The sequence below is a fragment of the Ammospiza nelsoni genome, chromosome 7 (assembly GCF_027579445.1).
Source record: "Ammospiza nelsoni isolate bAmmNel1 chromosome 7, bAmmNel1.pri, whole genome shotgun sequence".
Classification (NCBI taxonomy): domain Eukaryota; kingdom Metazoa; phylum Chordata; class Aves; order Passeriformes; family Passerellidae; genus Ammospiza; species Ammospiza nelsoni.
Genome location: NC_080639.1, coordinates 1,879,976 through 1,895,033, shown reverse-complemented (window position 1 = coordinate 1,895,033; position 15,058 = coordinate 1,879,976). Strand labels below are relative to the sequence as shown.

Sequence of the window (15,058 nt, the reverse complement as noted above, 5' to 3'; positions counted from 1 at the left end):
AGCCCAGGCAAGGCCAAGCAACTGCATTGTCCAGTCCCACGCTGCCTGCACGGCTTCAGCCACTGCCCCTTTCTCACCATCGAGGGATCGTCAGTGAGTTTGAGAAGGGCCCTGAGTGCCAGACGACGCCTCTCCCTGCACTCACTCTGCAGGTACCTTGAGAAGATTTGCAGGACTCTGTCAGCATCACATTCCCTCAAGTCCAGGCACTCGAGGACCTGCAAGGCACAGGGCAGTGACAGGGAGCCGGCCGCAGGAGCCCGGAGCCGCACAGGGCTGGGCCCAGGCAGCAGCACAGGGCACGGGCACCGTCCTGGCAGCTGTGGCTGTGAGAGGGCAGAGAGCTGGGAGGCAGCTCAGCCAGGCAGCGCTGGCCTTGAGGCTCACCTCCACGAGAAACGCCAGGGCGGGCAGATCCCAGCGTGGCTCCCGTGTTCTGAGCAGCCGCAGCAGGTAGCGAAAGATCCGGGAACAGGAAGGTATGGAGATGCAGGACATCTCCCTGGCAGGAGAAAAAGTCAGCAAGACTGTGAGGCAGGAGAATAAAACCCGTCCCAGGAGTGACTCACACAGGTCAGGTCTTTGTCCAGCAGCCTGCAAGCGCACTTGGGCTACTTCAGAGGTGGCTCTTTTGGCCACCCTCCTCCCCCAGACTTTCCAGTTTCCTTGGCCGTCCCTCAGTGACAAGGCCCTCTGGCCCATGACCATGGGGACTGTGTGGGTCACTCTGGGCACAGAGCACAAATGTCAGAGGCAATGGGGAGAAGGGGGTCTCACCTGGCCAGCAGACCCACAGCATAGTGGCGGGTGTCAACAGAGAGCAGCATGTCCCAGCCACACCTGCGTTCCATTGCCACCACGACATCATTGTACTGCTTTCGGCAGAGCAGGGACTTCAGGGTCTGCACTGCAAACCTGTGAGCACAGCAAAGCCCAGGTCACACTGGCAGCACTGGCTCCTTCCCAGGCCACGTGGCAGGGACAGGAGGAGTGGGATGGAGCACCTGTTGGGGCTGGTGGCAAGGCCGTGCTCTTCCTGGCATCGCTTCCAGAGTGTATTGACCTCCACTGGCATCTCTTCTGTGCTGAGAAACACTTGGAATAGCAGATGCACAAACAGGCGGGAGAAATATACCTTCAATATACGTGGGACAGGGGGCTCCTGGAGGATCTTCCACATCAGCATGGTTGCCTGCAAAGGACAAAGCCCCCGAGACAGCGCTCAGTGCCGAGGTGTCTGTGTGGCAGGGCCCGAGCGTGGCAGGGAGAGGCCGGCAGAGAGGCAGGGGGAGCACGGGGCCTGGTGGGCCTGAAGCTGCCCCTGGGCCAGGTTTCAGGGCAGCGCCTGAGGCAGGGAGATGCAGTGGGGGAAGGAGGATGGAGAGCTGCTGGAGGGGCGGCTTTGGGGCCAGCAAAGGCCAGTTGCAGAAACTCACAGCCAGGGCAAAGACACCGGTTTCATCCCCATCAGAGGTGCACGTGCTGTGCTCTGGCCAGCTCCCCAGCACATCCAGGAGGATCAGCTGTGCCAGCTTTGCAGTCCTGGCTGAGCCCATGATGGTCTTCCACATGGCCATGGCAGCTCTGTGGGGTCAGAGCTCTGTCTCAGGGGCATCTCAGACACAGCCCCGGGAGGAGCTGAGCTGGCTGCCAGTTCTGCCTCTGGCCACTGGCCCTGGCCAGCAGCAGCCAGGCAGCCCAGGCCTGTGGGGACAGAGGCCTGAGGGGCAGGGAGGGAGCATGGCAGCAGGCTCAGGGGCTGACGTGCCAGGGCTGGGAAAGGCAGCAGCCAGAGGGGCCTGGAAGTGTCTGTTGGTCAGACACGTGGGCCAGGCTGTACAGGGTGATGGGCTGGGGGGGCCTGAGCCCTGTGGGCAGGTGGGCCCCATACCTGTCACAGGACGGGGCCACACGCAGGAGCGTCATCACTGCGTCATGTGGCTGTGCTTCAGTGAGATCCAGCAGGGCCTTTTCCAGCCTGTGCTCAGCACAATCATTGGCCATGATGCACTGGTGGATGAACATCACCATGGCGGGCACCTGGAGAAGGCGCAGGGAGACTTGGAAAGCTGCCAGAGGGAGCAATGTTCCCAGCTTCCCCAGAGAAGTGCTTCCCTTCCCAGCGCACTGCCATGGCCTCAAAGGCTCACAGCAACCAGCATACGTGGCTTAGGAGGCCAAGCAATTCCTGGGATCATCAAACCCTTCCCACAGGCTGCTTACTTGCTTTGGATTGTAAAATTTTTTTTCTCCAAGCATAGGCAGGAGGGCAGCACGTGTCTTGGTTTGTAAGATGGGTGAGTATGGTCTGGGCCCAGTGCCCATGGAGATGGTCTCTTCCTCCTGAATTCTCTTGATGAATTTGTAAAGAAGTGTTAGGAGAAGGGCAGGAAGCCGGGGATGTTGCATGGAGTGCTGCACACACGGTGCTGGGCTGAGCAGGGACAGCAGGCCCAGCCCCGGTGGGGGTGGCTGCAGGTACCTGTGCTGTGCTGCGGAAGTGGCCACGGCTGGATTCCTGCTCTTGTGTGCGCTCCAGGGCTGCATCTGGCAAAGAGCGAGCGCAGCCAGAGCTGAGGGGCTGCGGGAGAGGCCGGAGAACACAGCCCAGCCCTGCGCTGCCCAGGCAGGGAGAGCCCCGGGATGGCCCAGGGGATGGAGCAGGGCCCCTGCAGGGTGTCTGCCCGGCCCCTCTTCTGTCCTGTCCTTCATAATGTCCCCAGGGGATGGCATGGCATGGCATGGCACCAAGCTGGCTGCAGGCACCATTCTGATGCCCAGCTCTGCCACTCACCCTCCTGTGGTGGCTGTAACGGCACCACCTCCTTGGTCTCCAGTGCTGGGGCAGCTCCAGGGCCTTCTTCCTCCTCGTCCTCCACCCAGACCCACTTGGGCACTCCTGGGGTTCTCTGCTCCATGTCAGTGACTGGAGCTACTTGCAGGAGAGATGTCTTGGAAAAGCTCCGGGGCACCAAGTCCCACACTCTGCCCTCAAGGGCAGCTGCAAAAGAGGAACCTCGGGGAGACCACGGGTCAGCAATCCTGTGGTCTGGCCTCGAGCTCAGCTAAAGGAAAAATGTTTCGGGAAAGCTCCGCGTCAGACGGGAAGGAGCGCGCTGTGTGGGGGCTTCTCACGGCACCGCTCTTTCCCGTCCTGTCCTGTCACCTGCTCCGAGCACCCAGGCATGCTTCTGTTTCCCGCATGTCACAAAGGGACCTTGGACACCGGGTTCTGTTCTATGGCATGGTGACCGTACTGCAGTGTGTCACCAAGGGCCCTTGCACACACTGCCGCCCTCCCTGGGGCCGCCCCCAGCCCAGCCAAAGTGGCCCAGGCTGGAAGGAATGCCTGGCCCCAGGTGTCCAAGGCAGCCCCACAGGATCTTGAGGAAGGGCTCAGAGCATCAGCAAACGCTGCCCTGCTCTGCGGGCTCAGGGCAGCAGAAGGAGCCCCCAGGGCTGCCGACGCAGCCGCGCTGGGAAGGGCATGGGCCCTTCCAGGGACGCTGGCACGGCCTCCTTGGGACACGTCCCGGCCCATGGCCATCCTAAACCCGCGGGTGTGACTCGCACAAGGAACGTGTGGGCCCGGGCACCAATGCTGCTGTGAGCCCTGGGGCCCGGGCAGCGCTGCCATCAGCAGCTGGGGCAGAGTCCCTGCCCAAGCAGAGCTGCCACCCCCCGAGCCCTGGCAGCGCTGGTGCCCGTCTCCTGCCCCAGAGACCTGTGCCCCCGGGGGGCTTCTGTGCCACAGGGAGCCAAAGCCCACGTGCATTGGGGGCTGTGCTCCTTCCTGCAGGGGCTGACGGCAGAAGCACCTGGAGCAACTGCTGGCACACTTTGTCCCTGACAGATAATTGTGCTCCTTCCTGAAAGGAATTTTTCCATAGCAGGGATCAGCAGCTGCACAAACACAGCAACAGCTACTGCATTTCACGGACCAGAGGGACTCTACAGAGACACAAATATGTCTCTTTGGACTTTTCTGCAAGTTTTTCATGCCTTCTGGAATAAAAATACCAGTTGAGTTTAAAGTTTATCGCAGCAGTGTTTGTTTGTCTGAGGCTAGCACGTAATATCCCGTGCATTGGGAAAGTGCAGAAGACAGGGATAACTCTCAGAGGAGAAAGAGGTTTTCTTTTTCTCTGAGTATGGTGCAAGCACCCTAAAGGAGCAGCCATTGCAAGCGCTGAAAATAGACTTGCTGTTCTTGTGCTTGTTCCTGAGCCCGCCCTGGTGCTCTTTCTGTGGGGCCCAGAGCCGCCGGGGCAGCAGCGACTCTGCAGCCCTGCTGGAGGAGACACGGCCGCCCTCCCCATGGTGGCAGCAGTTCTGCAGGCCCAGAGCTCTGGGTCAGGGGGGCCTCGGTCACGGCACCGTGGTTCGGACAGCTGCCAGCCCTGCCTGGCCGCCAGCTCTGCCTCTGCCCCTTACTGGCAGCATCCAGACAGCAGCCTGGGGGGTCAGGGCTCCACGGCACCGGGCCCGGCTGGCGCTGCCGGGGCAGCAGGCGGGGCTGGGGCCGAGCTGCGGCGGGCCGGGCCGGGGAGGGGAAGGGCAGCCCGGGCTCGTGGCTCACCCATGAACCTGACGGCCGCCTCTCGCAGGCGCTCCTGTGGGCTCTCCAGGTAGCGCAGGGCCTGGCGCAGGTGCTCGGCCGCTCTGCTCCTGTCCTGTGCCAGCTGCAGAGAGCGGCAGGAGGGAAGGGTTGGCGCGGGCTCAGCCCCGGGGCCGGGCGCTGCCTGCGCCCAGCCCCGGCCTCCCCATGCCGCACAGCCCTGAGGTGCAGCCAGCAGCCGCTGGCCAAGGGCTCCCGAGGGCAGGGGGCAGAGGGCCGGCTGCTGCCCGGGGAGCCGCGGTGCCGGCCCGCAGACCCACCGGGCCGGGGCTCCGTGGGCACCCGGCTCGGGCCCACGGGTGCCGGGAGAAGAGCCTGCGCCGCCCAGGGAAGGGAGTGGCGTGTGAGGCACAGGCTGGTGCCCCTGGCTGCAACACTGGACCTGGACTGAGTCCAGAATTCAGACCTGACAGAACATGGCTTCACAGTTACATTCACACAAGAACAGATCTCCAGAGCTCTGGGCAATCACACAGCAGGTTTTTGTTTCCATGTGGCGGAGTGGCAGAAATGCTGCAGTCTTCTTTGAAGCATCTCCTTCAGAAGCTGCTTGGAGCAAGGCCACAAGAGCAGCCATTTCAAGTCCATGCACACACACAGAGACACACACACAGCACAGATAGCTCAGCAGAGCAAAGACAGGAAGGGCCTTTGTATGATGTGTTCCAGCAAAGGTTTATTGCATCCACCATGCCGAAGGGATCAGGGAGACAGACCTGGATGTATGCTCTGCACCATCCAGGTTACATAGGGGTCAGTGGGCAAATGGGGCAGCACAAATTGCAATGCAAAGGGGATTGGCTTTCAGGGAAGACAGGGCCAGACACCAGGGGTACCCCAACCAATGAGGAAACACAGAAAGGAGAAACCATGAGAATTTGGGACCTATGGAGGAAGGTACAGGGGTGGATCATAGTGTTGCAAGGCTCCGTGGCAGAAGTCTTTCAGCCTAGGTGGAGACTATTGTATATTCTTCCAAGGCAAGGCCGTTGGGATTTCCCTGAAGGGTTCAAAGGATTCCACAGGTTTTATATAGGAAAGGAGTGAACAAAAAGTACAATTTTCACATCCAAGGCAGACAAATGATATGAGGAAAATTATTTCCAGAAAGGAACCTTATCTCGAGAATTTATGATGCAAGCTAACTGCCATGTGAATCAGTGAAAGCCTGGCTCCTTTAGTTTTCAGCAGGAAGTATTTCCCCATGTAAACAGATACCAGTGCTGTTGTTAGTGCTGGATCCCCCAGGATGGTGTCATGCACAGCATACAGTACAGCTGGGTCAGGAGATGCAGGGAGAGAAGAGCAGCAACCTCTCTGAACATATCATAAGGATATAAAGCTAGCAGAGAGTATCCAAAGAGGGGCATGAAGATGATGAGGGGACAGGAGGGGAAAGTGTATGAGGAACAGCTGAGGTCAATTGGCTTGTTCAGCTTGGAGAGGAGGAGGAGAGAGGGGGAGGAGATCTCAGCATCTTTCTCCCCAGGGACAGCTCCAATCCCTGCTCTCTGTGACAGGGACAGCACCTGGGGGAATGGCTGGAGCTGTGTCAGGGCAGGGTCAGGTGGGAGATCAGGAAAAGGTTCTTTCCCCAGAGGGTGCTGGCAGTGCCCAGGCTCCCCAGGGGATGGGCACAGCCCCCAGGCTGCCAGAGCCCAAGGAACATCTGAACAATGCCCCAGGGATGCACAGGGTGGGGTTGTTGGGGTGTCTGTGCAGGGCCAGGGGCTGGGCTCCTGATCCTTGCAGGTCCTTTTCTCTGGTGAGTGTATGATTCCATGATTCCTAGACCCTGGGAAGGAAGATTGCTTTTTTACAGTGCTTTGCCATGTAAATAAATGCTATTTGTAGTGCCTTCAGTTGGCTGTGCTCTCAGTTGTACCAAACAAATGTGACAGAATTCAGCTGCTGTTTTAGACAGAAAGCGCAAAGCGCCACCTCACCATATCGAGCATTGCTCTATTTAAAGGTTCCAACAGTCTCTTCTCCATTTCCAGATGGAAACATCAGCAAACACAGGTTGCAAAAGTCAAATGAGTTCCAGCATTCCCAGGATACAAATTTTCACTAATGAAACCAAGCAAGGATTGCCCACAAAGCCTTTGGAATCACTTCCTAGATGAATTAAAGTCTCTTCCATGCAGGGCTGTAATAGCTGAACTTCTGCAGTGCTGAAAGGTTTCAGGTAGAGTGGGAACAAGTCCACAATGTTCCTGTTTGGTCCGAAATAGGGATGCAGGGTTGGACCAAAGGCTTTCCTCAGGGGGATGATGCCAAAATCCATTGCATTCTGGCACACCAGCATTCCAGACCCCAGCAGGTCTGACAGACAGCCCATGCAAGGAACAAGCAAGATCCAGCTACTAGAGGATGGAATGGGAAGGGAGATGGATTCATTCAGACAAGCAATTAGTGCTTGAAGGAAACCCATGCACAGGTCCCTTTGAGTGAAATGGAAAAGCAAAAGGATTTTGGCAACAGTAGCAGAACTCTTGGAAATAGGAGTGCTTTGCAACAGCAGCTTACTAGGACTAATCTGCCACTGGACATTAGGGCAGATGAGAAGAGTTTGGGTAATGCAGGAATCATGTCAGGAGATAAGCAGTCGTCTCCTGTTTCCCCACAACCTTGCAACAAGCAGAAAGGGCTGTTTGATCAATGAAAATAAAAATAGCAAGAAAATCCTGCTGACTCCTGCTGAGACATTGATAGTCTGGTGCCTCTGTTGCCATCTGCTTGGGGGTTACTGCCAGCTCCGAGCAATTATTCTTCATGAATTGGTACCTGTGTGAGCAACAGAAAGAATTGGAGAGTAGAGCTCCCAGCCGACCTCAAGGCTTTGCTTTCATCCTCCCCACATCAGCTCAGGTGACTTGGATGCCTTGTCTGGGGGGAGGGTCCCTGCCCATGGCAGAGGGTGGAATGGATGAGCTTTCAGGTCCCTTCCAACCCAAACCATTCTGGGATTCTAGGATTCTTCTGAAGGCACTATCATCTGCAATGGGAGATCCTTTTCCACAAGCTCCATCATAAACTGCTGTCCCTTGTCCCAGGCTGCCCCACTGTAACTAATTACAGTCTGAATTACAGCCTGGTTTTCCAGCCACACTGCAGCTCCCTTTGATCTGTGCTGGCCTAAATGGCCTCCAGAATTCCACTATTCTACAGCCTGGTTTTTAAGCAACTTGGAGTCCAGCACCTCCTACAACCAGCCCAGGAACTGGTGACCCTTGTAGATTTTATTAGGTGGTTGCAAGTCATTCATGACTAAATGGAACTTAGGTCAAGTGAATATTCAGTTTTCCCAGGAAAACAGTGAGCTGACTGGGGAGTGTTTGGCATAGGTTTAAGTTCTCCTGGACAAAACCACTCTGTGGAAGGAGGAGCCAGGCCCTAATGTCCAGGCTGATCAAGTTGTTCCAGATTATCTCATTCAACAGTTACTCTTCTTAACCTGCTGTCTCTAAAGATGACAGTGTTCTCTGCATCCATCAGTGTTCTGTCTACCTTTCACATCCCACTGTGGGATCCAAGCCAATTCTTCCTTAAAACTGGAGGTGAAAGTACACAAGGCTGATGACTAGACACTCAGCCGGACTGGAGGCTTTGGGTCAGCTCCTCACAGTGCAGCTTATTGTACAGGACACAGGAAGGCTACAGGGATCCAGCCTAAGCCGCACTTTGATAATGGAAAAATAAACCTTACTCCTGCCCTCACTCCTGTCTTTTCTATTTGGGTTGCATGCTCTTCAGAGTTAAAAGGTACCAAGGGTAGAGGATCCAGCACAGCAGCCCTGTGCTGAGGCCCTCCAACACAAAGACAACTGAAATGACCTTGGGTTAGTCACAGTTTTTCAAAGAGAAGTGAGCAAAACAAGGTATTTTAAACAGTGCCAAAATTGATAGAAACCCCAGATGGAAAACTGTATTTTTCAGAAAGAAAAACACAAATGAGGAACAGAATTCTGGTCTCCTTTCTTTCCCAGTATCAGACAATATGAATACAAGCATCGACAATTAATACTAGCTCTTCTTCCAAAGACACACCAACTGAACACCACAAATTCTGGTAGGCTTTTTCAAGGCAGAGAATGGATGTAAAGAGGGCTTACCCTGCTCCAGTAGCTGCTCTTGGATTTCAGCTGCACTCATTTAATTTTACTGGAAATCTCTTTCAGAAGGCCTTTCAAATCAGAGAGCTTTAAAAAAAAGAAGAAGGAGGTTATTTTGGTAAAGTCTATCTAGCTGAAGGAAAGCAATGCTAATGAGAAAAGGAAGTAATGACTAATTGCCTCTTCAAGTATTGCACCAAATGCAAGAGTGCTGGAGAGGACACTCCCAATTACAATGTTCATCAGGGCAATTAATGCAGCAAGTCCTGATGCCTCTGTATTTCAGTGAGTTAACCAGCAGTTACCAGAAGAGAGAAGCAGATGGGTATTTCTTTTCAGGAGGGAATTAAGGTTAGGAGGATCTCTTTTCAGTTTCAAGAGCAGCATCACTAGCCACAGACTGGCTCACCACTTCCCTTTCAGTCTTGGGAAGCAAACTATAATTTTGTAATCTAAATTATTTGACAGCAACCAAAATATGTATTCTGAAGTATACCTGGCTCTTTTCACCTGTGAGCTTCTCAAAAGTCTGTGCTTCATGTCAAAGCCACTCCCCACTTCAGAGGCCAAATAGATTGTTCAGTCAAGCCTCAGAAAATACCCACTGTGAATGTCTTTTCAGCATCACAGTCATAAAAAGATTATTTGTATGGCAATTCTCGTAATGTGCTCTCTGGCAGATTGGTAGCTTTCTATTGCTTAATTACCCAATGCCAACAGCACCAGAAGCTAAAATTGACAGACACCTTGGGAAGGGGACATTCCAGGTGTGTGACACCCCTTCTTCCCATTGGTGTTTCATGGGCCTGTTACACAGCTGAATGCTGCAGTTTAAGGCGGAAATTACTTTTATTTTATTCCATCCCACAAGGAATACTGAGAAACACTCCTCCAGCAAGTGTCTTTCTGTTTCATTTGTTTCATTTTCCTTCACAATATGAAGCTCTTGTGGTTGGAAGGGACCTTATAGCTCATTGTGTTCCACCCCTGCTGTGGGCACGGACACAGGCTGCTCCAACCCATCTAACTTGGCCTTGGGCACTTCCAGGGATCCAGGGGCAGCCACAGCTGCTCTGGGCACCTTGTGCCAGGCTTGCCCACCCTCACAGCCAAGAATTTCTTACCATTATCCCATCTTTACCTGCTCTATGTTCAAACCCATTCCCTCTTGTCCTAATCTCTACACACCATACACGTTCCTGTCCATGCAATCAAAGCACCATGGTAAAAAAGCCCAGTTAAAATGGGGTCCTGGGGACAGTGACAAAGACTGCACACAACTCTGGGAGCTCATTTTCCTTGCCATGGCACACCCCCTGTTCACCAGAGAGAATCACATTCCCCAGAGCAGTCTGGGACAGAAGTACCTTTGCATCCAGCTGTCTAAATCGATGCACCATCCTAGAAGCAGAAGGAGAACACGGAGCAAAGGGATCAGTCTGAATACCAAGGAAAACTTGGCCAATTACCACATCCCATCTCCCCCAGGGTTCCATCCTCCCAGGGAGGCAGGGCTGCACGTGACTGGCATCATTTTTAGTAAAAGTAAATGAACTAATATGCAAATTATTATTAGTAGTAGGATGCTATTCCATTTTCCTTCTCAAGACACTTTTGCTTCCAGTACCGAGGAGATGGTTTTGGTATTTGTTTGGCTTCTTATCCAATGCTGCATGTCTCTGGGTAGTCTTAACTAAACACTTATTTGGGGACAGCAATGTTCATGCGCACGGATAGGAAGGGTCTGGTTTTTCTTGCCCATTCCTAACAGCTCTCTCTGATTAAGGGAAATACTCAAGCTGTCAGAAGTTAGCAAAGTTAAGCAATCATACAGAGCAGGTTTTGCTCTCTAGCAGTGCTCTGTTTTCTTCCTTTCTTTCTGTTTCTTTTTTCTCTTGTACTATTACTCTGAAAACAGTGAGACAGATCCCAAAGATAATGTTTCCATGAGTTGGCAGTAAAAGAAACATCCAAGTCTAAGTGTCCAACCTCCAAATACCATGATTCTAAAGATCATCTTCCCTCCTCAGAGGCCTTCCAGACTAAGTACACATCTCCATCTGGATTACTGCTGTGGGAACATCAGATTCCAAATCCAATGGCAAACATTCTCTGCTAAATGTATAACCATGGAATTATCTGGGTTGGAAAAGATTGAGTCCAACCAATCCCACCACTAACTTGTGTCCCCAAGTGCCAAATCCACAAAGCTTTTAAATCCCCACGCTGAGGTGGGAGTGCCACCACTGCCCTGTGCAGTCTATTCCAGGGCTGGACAGGCTGGACAACCCTTTCCATAAAGAACTTTTTCCTAATATCCAACCTAAACTAATGCTACAGCAAGAGTCAGCTGTGGCACTGCTTCCCATGATGAGATCTCAAAACACCATGGGAAGACATTTTTCTTCTCTTCAGCAGACAAAAAAGCACCATTTCACTTTAGGAATAAAAAGCATGTTTATGCTGAGATTGCTTACTTACTCATTAATTTGTAAACATTTAGAGCTGCTGAAAACTTGCCTTCACTAGAAATGTTCAAGAGAAAATTAAGAGAATGAAGACAAAGATGGGCAGGCTTACTCTTCTGATGAATCATTTGCTTTTGTATTGATTTTGACGAGGTAATTTTCCTTCATGACAGCTTCCCATGCCAGGATTTCATTGTCCTCATTTCTCGAGCCTGGCAAATGTATTTGAAGAAAAAACACTTAATTTGTCTTTCCAAAGCCAAGGTGCAAAAAGGTTGGGTCAGTGCGTGGATTCTGAGGTTAATGATTCCCTTCCCCACATCCTGAGCACTCACAGCCCCACTGCCCACCCCTGACAGATGTGACACCAACACCTTGCACTGAATGCTCCTGGCAACCAGAGTCACTTAAAAATGCAAAATATGAGCAAACATAAAACCCCAAACCTGCCAAACAAACACAAAACACCCCCCTCCTCCCCAACCTTACAAGCTCCAAAAGTCTTTCTGGATTCTCTGAGTCTTGGTTAACACAGGTGCCTCTGCTTCAGCAGGTACAGGACATTCTAGCAAGTTCCCATCTGGGTTTGAGCTTTCCATTTGTTTCTATATTATCCCACATTGGGTCATTAAGAGTAACACTTCTAAGAACTACAATGTAGGATTTTTCACTGAACTGAAACCCTCCAGAATGATGAAGAATTGTCTTCTCTAAGAAGCATTTTGTGGTGGTGCTGTGAATTCAAGAATTGATACAGAGGAGCCCACTTTGAGGCATCAAAGCCCTCCAAGGTAATACTTCAGCATTTTATCATGTTCCAGGAGGATAGGGTAAACCACAGGGGTTTAAAGTAAAAAATAAAATTAACTGAGACAAAAGAAGCTGAAGTCCCTTTCTTCCACCCAGTGCTCCTCGGAGCTCACACACCCCTCAGCTGTTCTCCTACATTCCAAGAAACACATAAGCACCCAAATCCCAATCATTTCCATAAGAGTTAAATGAGAAGGCAGGATTTTACAACAGTCAATACATCAATGTGCTTCCTCCACACAGTTCTCAGGTCCTATCATCAGCAAAACCACAATCATTTTCTGGCTCTAATTAACTCTCCCATTCTTTCAGAGCTGCAGCATCCACTGTGCATCATTTGAGCAGGAATTTCTGCCATCCAACAGCTTCCCCAGCGAGGAATCCACACAGCAATCTGGACAGCCAAAGTGATTTAGTGCTAAGCAATTTGGACAGCCCAAAGCAGGCTCTTCCTCCTAAACTGGTAACAAATCCAGCTTCTGCTGCAGGGCAACAGGCAGATTGCTGATGAATGGGAACAGGCCTGTCAATTAACTCAACTTATGCTCTCTCAGCTGAGAAAACACTACATTTGCAGGAGAGATGGGGGGAAAGCTTGTTAAAACAATTCCTATCTGTGTCCTCTGACAGAGAAATTAAAGGAGAAATAGCTCAAGAATTGACTTGCAATTTTTGAGGTGGTTTGCTCGTTTGGCTACATGGAAACTGTTTATTCTCTTTCTGTCATTCCTAGCAAGCAGGATGAATTACAAAAAACCTTGCAAGGCTGGGAAACAGCACAGGCAGCCCTAAAGAGTTGGGATTAATCTGAAGTCTTAATCATTTACACACACAAAGCAATTCTACATCGAAATGGTTTGGACAAGAGAGCACTGGATAAATCTCACTTGAAAACTTGAATCCTACTGAAGAGGTTTCCAGCAGCACAGTGGATTTGCATGACAGAGGTCTACATGGCCCTTGGAAATTTCCCAGGGGAGCACAAAATGCCTGGAATAAGCACAGGATGCCATGGAGGATCTGCAATGCACTTGCTGCATTGGGCAACAAGGGCCAAATCCAAGGTTCCTTGGGCAACAAGGAAAAATCCAACTCACAACAAATGGATGGCTCTTTGCTTTCCTTGTTACAGCAGCACTTGAAGCATTTCCTCAGCACCATGTATATGTAGGCAAAGATGACAAAGGGGAAGGGGATGGTCAGGCGACTGCAGTATTCCTGCACCAGGAAAAAACGCTGGAACTTCCACACCTGGTCATTGTTCTCCTGCACTGATCCAACCGTGTAGCTGGTGGTAAAGAGAGAACACACCCAGCATGAGTTATTCACCAAAGAGTTGCAGCAGAGCCAAGAACAGAGCACTCCTCTACTGTACCAGGGCATGGTTTTATAGTCACAGAATCCCAGAGTGGTTTGGCTTGGAAGGGACCTTAAAGCTCATCCCAATCCATCCCTGCCATGGGCAGGGACACCTTCCACCACCCCAGGTTGCTCCAAGCCCCATCCAACCTGGCCTTGGACACTGCCAGGGGCAGCCACAGCTACTCTGGGCATCCTGTGCCTGCCCACCCTCCCAGGGAACAATTCCCAATTCCCAATATCCCATCCCATCCCTCCCTGCCCTCTGGCAGTGGGAGCCATTCCCTGTGTCCTGTCCCTCCGTGCCTTGTCCCCAGTCCCTCTCCAGCTCTCCTGGAGACCTTTAGGGCCTGGAAGGGGCTCTGAGTTCTCCCTGGAGCCTTCTCCTCTCCAGGTGAGCACTCCCACCTCTCCCAGCCTGGCTCCAGAACAGAGGGGCTCCAGCCCTTGGAGACTCTCCTCTGGACTCATCCCAGCAGCTTCTGATGTTAGGGCCCCAATCATTCATTTATTGGCTAGGAGGTTATTTAGCTTGTTCTCCTTCTTAGTAATTTGCAAATGGGTGGAACTAAGACAGTAGGAAAAAAAAACCCCTTGAAGTTACAAATAAACTGGAAAAAATTTGAATAGGAAGAAAATGCTCCATGTACTTTTACTACCTCAGCTCTAAGCAATCTTCTTGCAGCCTAAACACATGAGAACAGGATGCTTCTTCACAAGATATTGTGTCTTATTAACTGAGCAGATAACTCCCTTCTTAGGGGGAAAAAAAACAAAACAAGTAAATCTAAACCTAGAACACTAACAAAAAATTTAAAAGATCCTAAGATTTGTAGTAGAGGTATTAAGGACATTCCAGGCATGGATCAAATCCATGGCACAAAGCACTGTATGAACCCAGCAAGGCCTCAACCACAGGAGCAAGTTCAGGTTAATAAAACCATAGAGTCCTGAAGAGTGAGAATAACTCCTTGACTCTGCTCTAGCAAGGTCACTGGGACAGAAGGGTGAGAATAACTCATTTACTCACTCCAGCAAGGTCACTGGGGCAGCAGCTCACACTTGGCCAGGCCCTGACCCAGCATCACCCCTGTGTGACCCACGGGGGTTCACACCAAGCCCCCAGCTCAGAGGATGCTCAGAGGTGGAGGCCAAGGACAAGCAGCAGTCCCTCCCCAGGACACTGCACCAGCTCCCCCAGGCTGCAGGGACAGATGCAGAGGCAAGGGGAGGCTTCCTGCTGTTTTCCAGCAGTGCACTCCCTTTCCCAGGGAAATGCCAGTGCGGGGGTGGCCGGGAGGGCCCCTGGGGTACGCACCCGAACATGGCCACGAGCAGGTTGACCAGGAGGATGTTGGTGGAGAGCATGTAGATGCACACCAGGGGAATGGTGATCCACTCGGGGAAGCGGGGCTGGTTGTTGGCATCCAGCTCCACGCACAGGGGCTTGGACTCGTTCCCAGAAAAGGTGCAGTGGTCAAAGTTGTAGGTGGTACCTCAGAGAGAGAGGGGAGAGCAAACAGTGAGCTCCTGTTCTGCTGGGCTGTCCTGGATTGCCAAGCAAATTGTGTTCCGTTTGCCATCTGCATGGCAGTTCTCTTCTGTTAAGTGGGCAGTTTTCCTTATCTCTTCCACAACTGGGGGGACATTTGCTGATAAGAGGCTATTGAATGTCACTGCATGGCTGA

At 52.0% G+C, this 15,058-nt stretch overlaps 1 protein-coding gene across 1 annotated transcript in view; it reads right to left on the bottom strand.

Moving 5' to 3' along the window:
- Positions 1 to 8,769: 8,769 nt before the first annotated feature.
- Positions 8,770 to 15,058, bottom strand: part of TRPM8 (transient receptor potential cation channel subfamily M member 8) — a 32,177-nt gene continuing 25,888 nt past the window's right edge. Inside the window, exons 20-24 of the mRNA XM_059475938.1 lie at positions 14,689 to 14,866; positions 13,109 to 13,299; positions 11,314 to 11,413; positions 10,101 to 10,134; positions 8,770 to 8,820 (exon numbers count right to left, since the gene is read on the bottom strand). Coding sequence (XP_059331921.1) covers positions 8,770 to 8,820; positions 10,101 to 10,134; positions 11,314 to 11,413; positions 13,109 to 13,299; positions 14,689 to 14,866 — 554 coding nt within the window. The remainder of the gene's footprint in view (positions 8,821 to 10,100; positions 10,135 to 11,313; positions 11,414 to 13,108; positions 13,300 to 14,688; positions 14,867 to 15,058) is intronic.